This window comes from Entelurus aequoreus, linkage group LG02 (genome assembly GCF_033978785.1).
Source record: "Entelurus aequoreus isolate RoL-2023_Sb linkage group LG02, RoL_Eaeq_v1.1, whole genome shotgun sequence".
NCBI lineage: Eukaryota > Metazoa > Chordata > Actinopteri > Syngnathiformes > Syngnathidae > Entelurus > Entelurus aequoreus.
In genome coordinates this window covers 63,966,344-63,985,201 of record NC_084732.1, presented here as the reverse complement: position 1 = coordinate 63,985,201, position 18,858 = coordinate 63,966,344, and the positions used below count along the sequence as shown (strand labels likewise).

The window sequence follows — 18,858 nt, the reverse complement described above, 5'->3', positions numbered from 1 at the left end:
CGACCAGGACGGAATCCACATTGCTCCTCTTGAATCTGAGGTTCGACTATCGGCCGGACCCTCCTTTCCAGTACCTTGGCGTAAACTTTCCCAGGGAGGCTGAGTAGTGTGATACCCCTGTAATTAGCACACACCCTCTGGTCCCCCTTTTTGAAAAGGGGAACCACCACCCCCGTCTGCCACTCCCTCGGCACTGTCCCAGACTTCCACGCAATGTTGAATAGGCGTATCAACCAAGACAGCCCATCAACACCCAGAGCCTTCAGCATTTCTGGACGGATCTCGTCAACCCCCGGAGCTTTGCCACTGTGGAGTTGTCTAACTACCTCAGTGACTTCACTCCGAGAGATCAACGTCGATCCCCCATCATCCTCAGGCCCTGCTCCTATCAGGGAGGGTGTGTCTGATGTATTTGGGTTCAGGAGTTCCTCAAAGTGCTCTTTCCAACGCCCCACGACTTCCTCACTTGAAGTCAGCAAAGTCCCATCCTTGCCGTACACAGCTTGGATGGTTCCCTGCTTCCCCCTCCTGAGGTGCCGTATGGTCTTCCAGAACAGCTTTGGTGCCGCCCGATAGTCCTTCTCCATGGATTCCCCGAACTGCTCCCACACCCTCTGCTTAGCCTCGTCCACAGCCACGGCCGCTGCCCTTCGGGCCCGCCGGTACCTTGCAACTGCCTCCGGAGTCCCCCGGGATAACATACCCCGGTAGGACTCCTTCTTCAGTCGGACGGCTTCCCTGACCACCACTGTCCACCAGGGTGTTCGAGGGTTACCGCCCCTTGAGGCACCTAAGACCTTCTGGCCACAGCTCGCATCTGCAGCTTTAGCAATAGAGGCTTTGAACATTGCCCATTCCTGTTCAATGTCCCCAACCTCCACAGGGATGGCAGAGAAGTCCCGCCGGAGGTGTGAGTTGAAGTCCTTCCGGACAGAGGACTCCTCCAAACGTTCCCAGTTCACCCGCACTACACGCTTGGGTTTGCCAGGTCTGTCCAGAGGTTTCCCCCGCCATCTAACCCAACTCACCACCAGATGGTGATCAGTTGACAGTTCAGCCCCTCTCTTCACCCGAGTGTCCAAAACATACGGCCTCAGATCAGCTGATACGATTACAAAATCGATCATTGATCTTTGGCCTAGGGTGCTCTGGTACCAGGTACACCTATGAGCATCCTTATGCTTGAACATGGTGTTTGTTATCGCAAGTCCGTGACTAGCACAGAAGTCCAATAACAATCCACCACTCAGGTTCAGATCAGGGAGACCGTTCCTCCCAATCACGCCAGTCCAAGTATCACTGTCATTGCCCACGTGCGCGTTGAAGTCCCCCAGCAAGACTATGGAATCCCCTGCCGGCGCCCCATACAGGACCCCATGCAAGGTATCCAAGAAGGCTGAATACTCTGAACTCCTGTTTGGTGCATATGCACAAACAACAGTCAGAGTTTTCCCCCCTCCAACCCTAAGGCGAAGGGAGGCGACCCTCTTGTCCACTGGGGTGAACTCCAACGTACAGGCACTCAGCCGGGGACTCGTGAGTATCCCCACACCCGCCTGTGCCCTCACACCCTGAGCAACTCCAGAAGTGAACAAGGTCCATCCCTTGTCCAGGAGTGTGGTTTCAGAGCCCTTGCTATGCGTAGAGGTAAGCCCCACCAGATCCAACCGGTAGCGCTCCACCTCTCGCACCAGCTCAGGCTCCTTCCCCACCAGCGTAGAGACGTTCCACGTCCCGAAAGTCAGCCTCTGCTGCCCCGAATTAGTCCGTCCGGAGCCTCCACTTTCACCGCCATCCACTTGGCAGCGCACCCGACCCCACTGGTTCCGACCGCGGGTGGTGGGCCCACGTGGCAGAGAAGATGGCGTGTCCACGTAGCTTCTTCGGGCTGTGCCCGGCCGGGCTCCGTGGCAAGCCCGGCCACCAGGCGCTCGCTGACGAGCCCTACCTCCGGGCCTAGCTCCGGAGGAGGGCCCCGGGCTTCCTCCGGGCCGGGTAACGCATCCTCTTTTAGTGTAGTTCATGGGGGGTATCGTAACCCTGATGGGGGGGGCATTCGGGTGCTACACCTTGCCCAAGGGTGACCCGGAACTATGTAAGGCAGGGGCGTTCAACTCCCTGAGGCTTAATACAAGCCCACATACCCAGTGTATATATATGTGTGTATATATAAATATAATATGTATATATAATATATATAAATATATATGTATATATAATATACTGTATATATATAGAAATATATATATATAGTAGGGGTGTGGGAAAAAATCGATTCGAATTCGAATCGCGATTCTCACGTTGTACGATTCAGAATCGATTCTCATTTTTAAAAAATCTATTTTTTATTTTTTTTTTTTTTTTTTATTAAAAATTGTTTGTATTTTTTAAATATTTTTTTTAAATGAATCAATCCAACAAAACAATACACAGCAATACCATAACAATGCAATCCAATTCCAAAACCAAACCCGACCCAGCAACACTCAGAACTGCAATAAACAGAGCAATTGAGAGGAGACACAAACACGACACAGAACAAACCAAAAGTAGTGAAACAAAAATGAATATTATCAACAACAGTATCAATATTAGTTACAATTTCAACATAGCAGTGATTAAAAATCCATCATTGACATTATCATTAGACATTTATAAAAATAAAAATAAATGAACAATAGTGTCACAGTGGCTTACACTTGCATCACATCTCATTAGCTTGATTTACATTATTGCAATCAGTTGATAAAACATTGTCCTTTACAATTATAAAAGCTTTTTACAAAATTCTACTACTCTGCTTGCATGTCAGCAGACTGGGGTAGATCCTGCTGAAATCCTATGTATTGAATGAATAGAGAATCGTTTTGAATCAGGGAAAAAATTGTTTTTACATCGAGAATCGTGTTGAATTGAAAGAAAATCGATTTTGAATCGAATCGTGACCCCAAGAATCTATATTGAATCGAATCGTGGGACACCCAGAGATTCACAGCCCTAATATATAGCAAGAGGCTGCAATATACAGTATATTGCCCATCCCTAGTTTTTGGACAAACTTTTTATAAACGATTTCCCTCCAATTGCAGTGTGAGTAAAGAATCACAAAGGCGTACAGTAGATATAAACAACAAGACACATCTAAGAGTTGTTTTGTTAAGGTTGCATCATTTGCTCCACAGGCACAAACATGAGAAGGGCTTTACGGTGTGTGGTTTAGCCTGGCATCCATCTGGTAGTCAGATTGCTTACACTGACACTGAGGGCTGCTTGGGACTACTGGATGGTTTCAGCACATCTGTGCCCATCACCCCCAAGGTAATGAATACCCTGTTGTGTCTAAATTTCAACTTTAGGTTATTACTGCATGCTGTGTTTTAAATCCAAGTCAATGGCATGGTCTCTTATCACAATTGAGCCCTAGAAAATGTTAGGTTACAATAAATGCCATAAGGTGCTGCAAAATAACATGACTCATGATTTACCTACATTTTTTGTTATGACTTTTACGGTGGAAAAGGGCAGCACTGTTTTCGTCCGCCTCGATCTCAGCTTCCATGCAGAATGCTTTGGCTTTTCATCCGTTCTTAAACACACTACCTGGGCTAGTCGGGTTGCATTTCAATGCACAAATGTCCCCTGTGTTGTAGACGTAGTTTAAAGACATCCTTCTTAAACTGACCTATTGGTATTCTTGTGCTTCATGGTGACATCTGTCTCTGGTTTGTCATTAGGCCACTGCAGAAAAAAGCGAGCGAGGCTATGACAACCTATTTGATGATGATGATGATGACGCCCAGCTCATAGATGAAGGATGGAGTGACACCAAGTCCCCCTCTAAGAAAGCAATCAATGGGGTCAAGAATGACGACGATGACGACGATGATTTCTTAATGCCAGCAACAGGGCGTGTGAGGAACAGAGGCGCAATCCTGGATGATGAAAATTCACTTGGTGAGTGTTTTAAAACATCAAAAGCAATGCAATTGGATAGGATTGTCTAATTTAGAGAGGTAAATAAAAAAAACTGTTTACTATTTAAAACTTTTTTTTTTCTCTGTTCATTTTAAATACTGTTTAACGTGGATGAAACTGTTTATGAAAAAAGATGTTGGTTGACCTGAAACATTTTTTTTTTTCATGATCTTACTAATAAGTTTGACCCCTGCACTGTAATTTCCGGACTTTAGAGCGCACTTAATTCTAAGCTTCAAACTCTTAAATTTAGAAAACATTTTATTTTGTGCATATAATGTTTTTACATTTCTTTAAGCCACATGTATACTCATTGAAACATGACATATTTACACAGGTGCTTGTGTTCATTCACAAATACAACAAAAGACAGAAATGTCTTTGAGTGTGGTCTTTAACATTCTCCTCCTCCTCCTACCGCTGAAGATTTCTTCTTTGGGCCTGGCGGTCCGGCCTTTAGTTAGTTAATGATGGTAGAAATCTGTTTCCTGCAGCAGCTTTTTCCTCTTTCAGCGGCAGTGTCGATATTCTTCGGTTTTGGGGCTGTGCAGTGTGCAATTTGTTTTGTGGTTTCTGCTACATGATGAGGTTAATCATAATGCGCTAAATGGCTGACTGAATGATTGTGTAAGCGCATTTGTTTAATCTGAAAAATTTCATGAACCGTCAATTTCAATGGTCTGATGTGACAAGGCAACATTCATTGGCAACTTAAAGCTTGTGAAACCAGAAAAATCCACAAATTATAAGTTGCATGTGTTTTGGACGTTTCTGCGTGTTTGGTGGTTAGAACTAATGCTGGAATGATTAACCGATTAATTCAATTAGAACAATACTTTGATTTATATTCTGATTCTTCGTTTAATTATGAAAGCTGGACCACATGGAGTGCCTGGAATTTTAATACTGAAATTTCCGGTTTATAAACCGCTAATGCTGTGTACAATGTTGGGGCTGATTGAAGGATTTTCCCGCTGTGGCAGAACACATCCGTCTTTGAAGAGCGGCAGCACATTCACACACAACCACACACATCCACACTTGACTTTCATTCCCTAACACATCTTCCCTCCTGTCAAGGCCATTATGTTAAGAACATCAGTAACACCGTTTCCCTTCTCTTCCTACTGTTAACTAAAACTTAAAGGTGGACACAACTTACATGTCATGCTGTGTTCTCTCAGCCGGCCAAACCGTGTCATCACGTTGGTTAAATACGTATTTTTGCATGCATGTCGAGGAAATGCACGTGACGGACTTCAAAGCTGAAGATTGACCAGGCCATCGAAAAAGGAAAAACAAGCTACAAGGACAAAGGCAGTGCTCCCGGTAGTCTACCTTACGTCGGGAGCATAACCTCCTGTGTAAATATTTCATAACTTTTATAAACGCAGACATGTTAAAAGTGTATTTTCAATGAAAAGCCAAAGCATTCACTTCCTGTCAATGAGAAAGGACGCAAAGAAAAAAAGCTCCGCTTCTGCTACCGGAGTTTTTGTTAAGTCTGAAGATTTTGACCACTGATTTGACCACTGATTTGCGATCACAGCCACAGGAGAGTCACCTGGCATCTTCGATCTGATTTTGGTCAGTTGAGAGGCACTGATACGCTGAAATAAGGCGAGTGGAAGAGCCGTTAGCCTCAAGCCAAAGGCGCCTCCCGCAGTTCAAAGCGGTTGCCTAGCAACCAAAAGTTACGGCGAGTTTACAGCTGTTTTAAAGTGATCCCGACGTCGCAGAGTGATATAAGTTGACAGGCTGACACCTCAAATTGATCTCTGAACGACGCAAGGTACGAAATTGTTGAAAAAACAAGTTAAAAGTGCCGCAAGTCACTAAAGAAGTAACTGCCCTTAAGACATAAGAGGCGCTGACGTCAGTGACTGCCGCGATGCCAAAAGTTAAAGGATTGACTGGAAAGACTGATTTGAAGCTGGGCACAGGACATGATGGGATTCAAGAAGGGATACTACAAAAAATACTCCAGGAATTTAAAGAAGAAATGATAGAAAAATTGGAAGAATTGATGGATGGATGAAAAGAGGATATGAAAGAAATGAAAGAAGAAATTAAAGAAATGAAAAAAGAGAACAACTCCAGAAATAAAGAAGCCACTGAAATGAGCAAACAAATGAAGATCCTTCAAGAAGACAACAACATGCTGAGGAACATCATAGATGAAATGGATCAGGATAAACGAATGAATGATATCATTGTGACAGGGCACCGAATTAAACCAAGATCCTATGCGAAAGCTGTGAATAATGAAGGTGAACCAGATGAAATGGATATGATCTCAGCAGAACAGCAAGTGGTCAACTTTCTGCAATCAAAAGAAATTGAAATTGACATTAATACCATCGAAACATGCATCCCACTGAACGGAAGAAACAACAACGCCACTCCAGTCGTGCTCGTGAAACTCGTAAACAGAAAATCTAAAATGGCATTGCTGAGACAGGGAAAGAAGCTGAAGGGAACAAATGTGTACATGAATGAGCATCTCACAAAACGTAATGCTGGAATCGCCAAGAAAGCACGCGACTTGAGAAGGCAGGGAAAAATCCAGGGAACTTGGAGCGCCAACTGTAAAATCTACATCAAGCTGAATGGAAGTCCAGAAGCAAGAGTAATTGTTGTCCATGACATCAAGGACCTGGACAATTTTTAAAGTTTACACAGCTACCACAACAACGATGATAATGGACTCTGACAGAAAACAAGCACCTAAATTCAGCATCGGCACTACTATGTTCCAAGGGACGACTAAACAAGAGGACCTAGATTCAGGATTGCATCCACCTACACTTTTAGAGATTATTGAAACAACATCAAAGTTTGTTGAACAAGAAAATATGGAACTAAAAAATTTCTGCAACAAAGATCACAAAAACCAGGATTTGGAAAATTATATAGATCCAGATACAAATTTTTTCTCCCACATCAGTAATAGTTGTTTTTATTATACAGATGATCAATATAATAGCAACATTGAATGTGATAACAAATTGTCAATTATTCATTTTAATAATAGAAGCTTGTATGCAAATTACAACAACATTAAGAACTTTTTGGAACACATCAACGAACCCTTCAAAGTGATTGCTGTCACTGAAACATGGATTGATGATAAAAAAGGAATAGATTTTGATCTGGAGGGATATGAACTAAACTACATCAACAGAACCAACAAAAATGGAGGAGGAGTAGCTGTGTACGTGATGAAGAACCTGAACTACAAAGTGGTAAAAAACATGTCATTTGCCATAGATAATATCTTAGAATGTATAACCATTGAAATATGTCAGGAAAAAAGCAAAAACATATTCATCAGTTGTATATATAGATCACCTAAGTCAAGTATAGAAACATTTGAAGAATGGATCAAGGCAACTTACATGGACAATGGTCAAAGAATAATGTTCTTATGTGGTGACTTTAATATTGACTTATTGAACCCCAACAAGCAAAAGTCTATTGATGACTTCATTGATACAATGTACAGCATCAGTCTATATCCTAAAATCACAAAGCCAAGCAGAATCACAGGACAATGTGCCACGCTTATTGATAATATTTTTACCAATGATTTTGATAATAACACTACAAGTGGTCTACTTATAAGCGACGTTAGTGATCATCTGCCAGTTTTTACAATATATGATGGAAACTACAAGAAGAACATGGAAGACAAAAGGACATTTCGAAGACTATGCACAGAGAAGAGGATGACTGCCTTCAAAATTGAGCTACAAAAGCAAGATTGGGACGATGTGTATAATGAAAAAGAGGTTGATGAAGCAAATGAACATTTCTTAAACAAGTTCATAATACTTTATGACAAACATTGTCCATGGATACAACTCAGTAACAAGCAGAGAAACAATAATCAACCATGGATGACAAAAGGATTAAAAAATGCTTGTAAGAAGAAGAATACACTATATAGAAAATTTATAGCACAAAGAACTATAGAGGCAGAAATTAAGTACAAAAAGTATAAAAACAAGTTAACAGACATACTACGATCATGTAGAAAAGAATATTACAGTGAATTATTGGACAGGAACAAAAATAATATGAGAGCAACATGGGGCATCCTCAATAGCATTATTAAAAATGGAACTAAGAGGGACTACCCTCAATACTTCTTAGATGAAAATTAAAAAAAATGACAACATAAAGGAAGTAGTTGAAAGCTTCAATAATTATTTTGTAAATATTGGACCAAAATTGGAAGAAAGGATTCCAGACCCAGTTCCAATTGAGGACTATAATGATACCATAGAGCGAAATCCCAACTCCATGTTCCTCAGTAATGTGACACAGGAGGAAATAGTTACAATCGTGAAAAAATGTAAATCTAAGACTTCAACTGATTGTAACGGAATTGATATGGAAACGATAAAAAAGGTTATTGAAGAGATCTCAGGACCATTAATGTATATTAGTAACCTATCATTTCAAACAGGTACATTTCCAAACAAAATGAAAATAGCTATAGTTGCACCAATTTATAAGACTGGAGACAAACATCAATTTACAAATTATAGACCTGTTTCTCTACTTCCACAATTTTCTAAAATCATTGAAAAACTGTTCAATAACAGATTAGAAAGTTTCATGAATAAAAATAGAATACTCGAAGAGAACCAATATGGATACAGAGCTAATGTTTCAACTTCAATGGCTTTAATTGAAATTACAGAAGAAATTACCAATGCAATAGATAGTAAAACATGTGCGGCAGCGGTTTTTATGGATCTAACTAAAGCATTTGACGCAATTAATAACAATATTTTAATAAAAAAACTAGAACGATATGGCATCAGAGGGTTAGTCTTAAACTGGATAAGAAGTTATCTAACGAACAGGAAACAATACGTGAAGCTAGGCGAACACACGTCTACAACGCTAAATATATCCTGTGGTGTACCTCAGGGATCAATACTAGGACCTAAATTATTCAATCTCTATATAAATGACATTTGTAAAGTTACAAAATATTTAAAGTTAGTATTATTTGCGGATGATACAACAGCGTTTTGTTCAGGAGAGAACACACAGGAGATAATACAAATAATAACAGAAGAAATTAACAAATTAAAAAGATGGTTTGACAAAAACAGACTATCGTTAAATCTTAGTAAAACTAAAATAATGCTATTTGGTAACAGAAGAGAAAGTCAAACACCAATCCAAATAGATGGAATAGAAATTGAAAGAGTAAACTAAACCAAATTTCTAGGTATAATGATTGATGATAAATTCAACTGGAAATCTCACGTAAAAAATATACAACATAAAGTTGCAAGAAACACGTCAATAATGAATAAAGCAAAACATGTTCTAGACCAAAAATCCCTTCATATTCTCTACTGCTCACTAGTGTTACCATATCTGAGCTACTGTGTATAAATATGGGGAAATAATTACAAAAGTACACTTCATTCATTAACGGTGTTACAAAAAAGATCAGTTAGAATAATACATAATGTTGGATATAGAGAACATACAAACCCTTTATTTATTGAATCAAAAATACTGAAATTCCACGACATAGTGAATTTGCAAACAGCTAAAATTATGCACAAAGCAAACTATAACCTGCTACCCAAGAATATACAACAATTCTTCTCAAAAAAAGAGGAGAAATATAATCTTAGAGAAAAACGTAATTTAAAACATTTGTTTGCACGTACAACACTTAAGACCTTCAGTATATCAGTATGTGGAATTAAATTATGGAATGGATTAAGCAAAGCAATCAAACAATGTACTAATATGATACACTTCAAGAAACTCTTCAAACCTAAAGTGTTTACAAAGTACAAAGAAGAAGAACCATGACAAACATTCTCAATTTATCTCATCCATCCATTCATTCATTCTTAAAGTAATCTTACTTATCTCATCATATGAAATATGACTTACTTCACCAATTATTATTATTAAATTCTTACTATTATTTATTTATTTATTTTTATTGTGATTACTTATGGAGTTTATTGTGAAAAAATTGTGAACAGGAAGTGAACAAAAAGTTTTGCAACTGTTATGTAAAGAAAAGGGGTAGGATTAAATAAGCTCTGCTTCTTCCTACTCCTTTTCGAACATGTTGAAAAGAAACTGGAAATTGTGATGTATCATGTTGTATGCTTGCATGTTCGAAATAAACTCAAACTCAATGTTTATGATGTGCATTTATTAGAAAAAATTAATTACGGTTTTGGCAAGCAGAAAACAGTTGTTTATTTCAAATATTTTTCCTAAAATACACATTGAGGCTAAAAAAAAAAGGTTTTATTCAATTAATCGTTCAAACTAATTGAAAAATTATTATATTACTAAAATAGTCGATAGTTGCATCCTAGATGAAACGTGCCTACACGGAGACAAAGTTCGTACACCAAACCCTATTTTTATTTGGTTTGCGGTTTGTAAATTGAAAAGTTAGTATAAGAAGGGATTTGTAAATCAAAGGTTCCACTGTATTTTAAGAAGAAGATGTAATTAAAGGCCTACTGAAATTATTTTTTTTTATTCAAACGGGGATAGCAGATCCATTCTATCTGTCATACTTGATCATTTTGCGATATTGCCATATTTTTGCTGAAAAGATTTAGTAGAGAACGACGATAAAGTTCGCAACTTTTGGTCGCTGATAAAAAAAAGCCTTTCCCCTACCGGAAGTAGCGTGACGTCACAAGCTGGAGTGCTGCTCACATTTCCCTATTGTTTACACCAGCACCGAGAGAGATTCGGACCGAGAAAGCGACGATTACCCGATTAATTTGAGCGAGGATTAAAGATTTGTGGATGAGGAAAGTGAGAGTAAAGGACTATAGTGCAGTGCAGGACGTATCTTTTTTCGCTCTGACCGTAACTTAGGTACAAGGGTTCATTGGATTCCACACTTTCTCCTTTTTCTATTGTGGATCACGGATTTGTATTTTAAACCACCTCGGATACTATATCCTCTTGAAAATGAGAGTCGAGAACGCGAAATGGACATTCACAGTGACTTTTTACTCCACGACAATACATCGGCGAAACACTTTAGCTACGAAGCTAACGTGATAGCATCGGGCTCAAATGCAGATATAAACAAAAGAAATAAACCCCTGACTGGAAGGATAGACAGAAAATCAACAATACTATTAAACCCTGGACATGTAAATACACGGTTAATGCTTTCCAGCTTGGCAAAGATTAACAATGCTGTTGCTAACGACGCCATTGAAGCTAACTTAGCAACGGGACCTCACAGAGCTATGATAAAAACATTAGCGGTCCACCTACGCCAGCCAGCCAGCCCTCATCTGCTCATCAACACCCGTGCTCACCTGCATTCCAGCGATCGACGGAAGGACGAAGGACTTCACCCGATCATCCGTGCGGACGGCGGCTAGCGTCGGCTAGCGCGTCTGCTATCCAAGTCAAATTCCTCCTGGTTGTGTTGCTACAGCCAGCCGCTAATACACCGATCCCACCTACAACTTTCTTCTTTGCAGTCTTCATTGTTCATTAAACAAATTGCAAAAGATTCACCAACACAGATGTCCAGAATACTGTGGAATTTTGAGATGAAAACAGAGCTTTTTTGTATTGGATTCAAAGGTGTACCAATACTTCCGTTTAACTAGTGACGTCACTCGCATACGTCATCATACAAAGACGTTTTCAACCGGAAGTTTAGCGGGAAATTTAAAATTGCACTTTATAAGTTAACCCGGCCGTATTGGCATGTGTTGCAATGTTAAGATTTCATCATTGATATATAAACTATCAGACTGCGTGGTCGGTATTAGTGGGTTTCAGTAGGTCTTTAACCTATTGAAGACATCAAAACTTGTTTTAGAATAAATAAAGCAGAGTAAAATTAAGCTTCTAGAATGATCTTCCCAAAGACCTAAACTTAACATACTGAACAATTGTGGACTACTGGTCCGTACCAGGAAACCAACCCTTTTGAATAAACTTTATACTATACTTAGGGGTGTCGAACAGCCCAAACTATTCTATACTCTATCAGCCCTCTATATGACAACATACAATATAAATTATATACATTTGGCAGATGATAGAGCTTTTAATACCATCCTTACATTGTGATAATGCATGTTGAGGACACATTCTATCTGTGTCCGTCAAATTTGACAGCAACAAGAGAACGACCGGATCTTCACGAACTGTTGCATTGTCGCGAGCGGCTAACGTCTCTTCACAGTGCAAAGCCACTTCTAAGCAGCAATCCTTGCCTCATAGCAGCAAATAAACTATGTTTCTTACAAGTACAGAAGTATTATTACTGGAAGACGAGGAATAGCTAAACATTCTCTGCTCTCTCAATGACATTAAACTATGGCTGTCACCGGATTTTCTTCATTTAAATGTGAGCAAAACAGAGTACCGTACATTGCACCCAGTTTTAGCACCCCAAACCTTGCTCCTACTGTGAAAAATCTGACCCTAAATTTGAAAAACAAATGAACTCTGTGGTTAGAGCAGGTTTTTTCCTGTTGAGGATTTTGAAGAAGGTGAAGCTTTTTCTGCAGAGGGCAGACCTTGAAAAAGCTATTCATACTTTCATCAGCTTAAGACTGGACTACTGTAATGCCTGCTTAAGTGGACTAAATCAGTCATTCCTCCACAAGCTCCAGTTAGTACACAATTCCACTGCTTGCCTCCTCACTAATGCTCAAAAACATGCCCATATTACCCTGGTTCTCTTTGCTCTCCATTGGCTCCCAGTATGTTTTAAAATACATTTTAAAATTCTTCTTTTTGTTTTTAAGGCCATCAATGTTGTGTCCCCAGTATACTTGGCTGATATTTTAACTGTTGGCCACCCACCAAGAAAATTACGCTCATCTTTGCACACATTTTTAGAAGTACCAAGGACTAAAGTTTAAAAAAAATGGGGGGGGGGGGTCGTTCTTTTGCCGCATCCGCACCAAGGTTATGGAACTCACTCCCACCTGTGTTGCGAACCATCACGGAGCTAGAAGCTTTTAAATCTCAACTAAGACATATTTGGTTAAACAATTGCCATAAACGTTTTTAGATATGAATGTTTTTTTAGCTGTTTTAGTATGCGTGGTTGGACTTGCTTTTAACTTATTTGTTCTGTAAAGCACTTTGTGCACCATTGTGATGTTGTAAGGCGCTATACAAATAAACCTTGATTGATGGATTCTACACTACACACCGCAGGAGAATATGCTAACCGTAAGATAGAACTCTTGAATGAAAACAAAAGTGGACAGATCGATACAAATATCGACAGTAACAGTACCAAGTATCGTATCAGTATATGGTTGATAAAACAAAGGTTAGAGCGATATTTTTTAATATCCTAAACATATTTTGTTGTTTTTTGTTATTGGTTACAAATTCTAACTCCATGGACACAGGAGGGCTTTCAGGGCAAAAACCAAATGATTAAAGTCAAAACCAATTGTTAGTAATTATTTTAACATTTAATTGATATTGTTGCACCACCATCCTGTCTTTTTGTTTGATTATAAAAAAAATTATCATTCAAGGATTTTGAAAATTTTGAAGTATCAGCATTGGTATGACCAATATTGCCAGTGTAACTACCTGGTATTGGATCAGTCCCCAAATTTGTAGTATTAACCAAAACTAATGTAAAGTATTAAAACAACAGATGAATAAGTGCTTATTACATTTGAACAGAATTGTATATAGAACCTTGTTACGACAAAAGATAACCAGATTTTAACAGTAAACTAGCAAGTAGATTAAGAATAGATTTGATAAAATAATACAACATTAATTGAGGGAATTTGTTACCGCATACATCAGCAGCTAAATTAGGAGCCTTTGTAACTCGTTTTGAAATAATTCTATTACATTTGCATACCAAGTATTTTTAATATATATATATATATATACATACGTATATGTGTATAAGGATGTGTGTGTGTGTGTGTGTGTGTGTATATATATATATATATATATATATATATATACAGTATATATACACAAACACGCACATACAATGGATATATATATATATCCGTGTGTGTGTGTATGTATTAGAGATGCGCGGATAGGCAATTATTTCATCCGCAACCGCATCACAAAAGTAGTCATCCACCCGCCATCCACCCGAACCAACATTTTATCAAAACTACACCCACCCGCCACCGGCCCGTTGTTATATATCTAATATAGACGATGCAAGGCATTAGTGAGGTTAGAAAGCTTTTGCCTGTTAAAGAAAGGAGACTGATCCAATGCAGCAGAGACATTCAATGCGTGCCACGCATTAATATCTCTTGGCCACGCATTAGTGGCTAAGAGATATTAATGCGTGATAATATTATTTATCATTATTATAATATTATTGTCATGTCCATTAAGAAAGTGTTGACTATTGTTACCAATGCCCTCAGATCAGGAGTGCGTTCCTCACACTTTGTGTACGCAGTTGCAGTAAGCACAACGAGGATTTTAAGAAGTTAAAAAAATGTTTTAGAAAGACTAGGCCTATATTTTCGTTAGGTAAAAAAAAAAAATCTGAATTTATTTCAATGAATATTAACTTGTTAACGTTATAATGCTCAAATAGGGACGAGGGCAGGGTGCACAGTGAAATAGTGAACAATTTCGCGACAAAGATGAACCTTTATGGATTGATCTGCAGCCATGACAAAATATCAGACAATCTCCATTGTCAACGACAGGCAGGAAAATAAAGATAAACGCATAGCCTTTGTTGTAGGCATAGGCTCATACGTTTTTAAGTTGAAATAGAAAAATAAATAAAAAATGTGCCTCGTAAGCCTTAGGCTGTCAATCACGCGCACAAACTTAAATTATACAATAACATATGTATGTCATCCCTATTTAAACAAAAATAAATTAAATAAATAATAATAATTGAATTATAATAAAAATAGACAGTCGCGACAAACAAAGCAGGCTAAATAGCCTTACATTGTAGCCAATCGGAGATGCGCTTCATTTGAAAGCGAGGCCAAATAATTAACACACAGTAGTATATCTCGAATAGAAAAAAACCACAATAAACAACGCAATTGCCTTAATTCCTTTGCATTGTAGTGCGCCCAAACAACACGTAACCATCAAAATTATTCAGCTGACCGAACTCAATATACCGTATATTACCAAATAAACGCCCTTGGGCAAATAACCGCCCATGTCCTAATAGCCGCCCGGGGTCTGACCCCATTTTGTGAATTAACCGCCTCTTCCTAATAACCGCCTATGTCCAAATAGCCCCCCATGGGCTGTTATTTGCATAATTTAGATAAAAATGCTACTGGGGTTGCGTTTGCTGCAGTATTATTGTTTTGATGGTTTTATAGAGTACTTGGTACCATAATTTTATTTTTCCTGTATGCTGCTTTATTTAAAACTTGGAGTACTGTAGCCTTTATTTTATTTAAGTGACAGTATTATTGTTCTGTTTTGATGGTGGGTTTTATACTTGAGTACTTGGTACCATAATTGTATTTTTCCCGGTAAACTGCTTTATTTAAAAAGTTTATTTATTTTTAGTAATGGTATTCTTTTGACAATTGTTGCACTACTGCCATGTTGAGGCATTGTTGATCTCTTGTCTTTTGATAGCCTACCTCATGTTGATCTCTTGTTTTTTTGTTTGTAAGTTTACAATAGCTTTTACATTTAAAGTTTTTTGTACGAAAAAAAAAAACTGGACAGTAACCATTGTTACCATATAATGGCCTGGTGCAAAAATAAATAAAAGCCTTGTGCAAATAACCGCCTGCTTCTTTTAAACGCCTGTCTCCAAAATCGATTATGTGAAATAAACGCCCGGGCTACTATTTGGTAATATACGGTAGGTTAGACATGGGCTTATTTGGTATAGCCTAGGTAACATAGACTAATTTGTTTAACATATCCAACCGTATGTCTACTTACTTTTTTTTTTTGTTAGCACTATGCAGGAATAAAATAGCATCTACAGTGCCAGGATTCAGGCGAGAGCGCCTGGCCTCTAAAATGCGCCCTGCTGCGTTGAAGGAGCGCTCACTTGCGGCACTTGTTGCTGGGACGCATAAGATTCTCTTTATACATTTAACTATGTATATATATTTCCGAATTGGTTCAACCGCCACCCGCCCGAATTTATTTAAAATCAATTTTTTTCGTCATGTCAACCGCCCGACCCGCGGTTTATCCGCGGACTCCGCGGTTGTGTCCGCATACCGCGCATCTCTAGTATGTGTATATATATATATACTGTATATATATATATATATATATATACTGTATATATATATATATATATATACTGTATACATATATATATATATATATATATATATATATATATATATATATATATATATATATATATATATATATATATATATATATATATATATGTGTGTGTGTGTGTGTGTGTGTGTGTGTGTGTGTGTGTGTGTGTGTGTGTGTGTGTGTGTGTGTGTGTGTGTGTGTGTGTGTGTGTGTGTGTGTGTGTGTGTGTGTGTGTGTGTGTGTGTGTGTGTGTGTGTGTGTGTGTGTGTGTGTGTGTGTGTGTGTGTGTGTGTGTGTGTGTGTGTGCGTGCGTGTGTTTCGGGCACGTCCGACCGGTAGGAGGCCACGGGGAAGACCCAGGATATGTTGGGAAGACTATCTCTCCCGGCTGGCCTGGGAACGCCTTGGGATCCCCCGGGAGGAGCTGGACGAAGTGGCTGGGGAGAGGGAAGTCTGGGCTTCCCTGCTTAGGCTGCTGCCCCCGCGACCCGACCTCGGATAAGCGGAAGATGATGGATATATATATATATATATATATATATATATATATATATATATATATATATATATGTATGTATGTGTATCTGTATGTATATATATATTATTGTATATGTATATATATATATATATATATATGTATGTGTATGTATGTGTATCTGTATGTATATATATATTATTGTATATGTATATATACGTATATGTATGTATATATATTAATGTATCGCAAGATATAGCTTTTAGCCATATAGCCCATCTCTAATATCCACCCAGAATTATACCAGAATTTTCTTGACAGCTACAAAAAAATGTGTGGTCACAGTAAAACTTCCTCAGGTTGTGATGATTGTGTATAATTTTCACCCTGTGTTCAAACTTGTGCACTCAATTCTTGTTTTTAAAAATAATAGAAAAATCATTGCACCCTACAAAAAGATTGGTTCAAATAAATCAGGAACTGCCCAAAAGCGTATGTAAACCTCTGACTGGATCTGTGAATAAACAGATACCGGCTCGCTGAAGCTGGGTCAAGATGAATATGGAGTTGACGGTGGAGCTGATCGTGCCGTGATGCCTTCAGCTGCTCTGTCAGCTGCAATGCGGCCTGTCTATGATGGGCCCCAACCGACACTCCCCCAGAAGGCCTTTCAAGCAGGATCCACTCCAGTGCATCTCACTCACCGCTTCATGGTGCTTAACACACATCAATCATCTTACCGTCCACCTGAATGATGCTGGTTAGTTAATTATAAACCTGGACCAATATACATCTACTCTTAATTGTCCCTCAGATATGGAACTCCGTAGGAATAGTGCGAGGCTACAACGACGAGCAGGACAATGCCATCGACGTGGAGTTTCATGACACAGCCGTGCACCACGCCATGCACCTCACCAACACGCTGGGACACACCATGGCGGATATTTCCCAAGAGGCCGTGCTACTGGCCTGCCCCAGCACGAATGAGCTTGCAAGGTATGCCCACTGATGCCCGGAGTCAGATAAAGTTGACAGGCGATCGCTGACAAAGCTTCACTTGTTTTTCTTCAGCATTTGTCTTTCTGCCAAGTCGTTGTACCTGTTAAACATCCAAGTGGACAACAGCAGTTAGTGGGGATTCTCAAACTGGGGTCTGCTAGTCATAGGTCAGGGGTCTGCAAAATTCTGTTAAAAAGGCCATAACTATGAATAGGAACCACTATAAAATAAACATTTTTGGCCAATGACTGATCCTTACCTTAGGGTTAGTGGATTTAAAATTTAAATGACTGCCGCACATGGTAAATTCGCACTAGCCACATGAAGAATGCCACGCCTGCTGATTATTTAAACAGCACATTGATCACATTTTCAAATCCATCCACTTCATGAAGGGATGCAAAGACCAAACCGACTCAGCTTATCAAATATGACAACAGATACAGTGATACCTCAACTTACGAGCACTTTCTACGACTGAGCTTGAAACTCAAAACACTCATATCTCAAAGCCGCGCCGCAAATTAATTAATTGAAATTAATTTAAATCAATTTAATCCGCCATTCCAAAACACCCCACAATTGTAACATGTTTTAAAGGGGAAAAACTAACTTTTCGACAATAAATATTGTTTGAAAAACATTACAATAGCATGTGCTACAAACAACTACAGTAGTTTTATAAAATAATGTTACAATATTGTTCAGCATAGGCTCCAGCACCCCCCGCGACCCCGAAAGGGACAAGCAGTAGAAAATGGATAGATGGATTTACCTTGGCAAAAGCGTTGTCTTGTTCAAGATGTTTCTCAACCGTTCAGTCTATTGAGTCAGGATTAGTAAAATATATTAAACACAGCATCTGCTGTTTCCCAATATTTTTTTGGTAAAATATTTGCCCTTTGGCTGCAGCTTGTGTGATGCGGACTGACACTACGGCAGGACTGACTTGCGGAGTAGGCTACTAACAGGTAACAGATATTTTAAATGGTTTTTTCGATGGTTGGAGGGCAGGAATGTGTCAATCTCTGAGTGGCGCTTAAACACTGTCAACTGTCTAATCAAAACTGTTGTTTATTCTATGTATAAACAAATCAGCCACAACATTGGGCAACAATATATTA

The 18,858-nt window shown here is 39.0% G+C and overlaps 1 protein-coding gene across 2 annotated transcripts in view; it reads left to right on the top strand.

Moving 5' to 3' along the window:
• wdhd1 (WD repeat and HMG-box DNA binding protein 1) overlaps positions 1–18,858 on the top strand; it is a 99,312-nt gene that overhangs the window by 39,128 nt on the left and 41,326 nt on the right. For both annotated transcript variants that reach the window (XM_062030508.1, XM_062030509.1), the window contains exons 10-13: positions 3,183–3,318; positions 3,735–3,954; positions 17,261–17,445; positions 17,547–17,731. In XM_062030508.1, the coding sequence (XP_061886492.1) occupies positions 3,183–3,318; positions 3,735–3,954; positions 17,261–17,445; positions 17,547–17,731 (726 nt within the window). The remainder of the gene's footprint in view (positions 1–3,182; positions 3,319–3,734; positions 3,955–17,260; positions 17,446–17,546; positions 17,732–18,858) is intronic.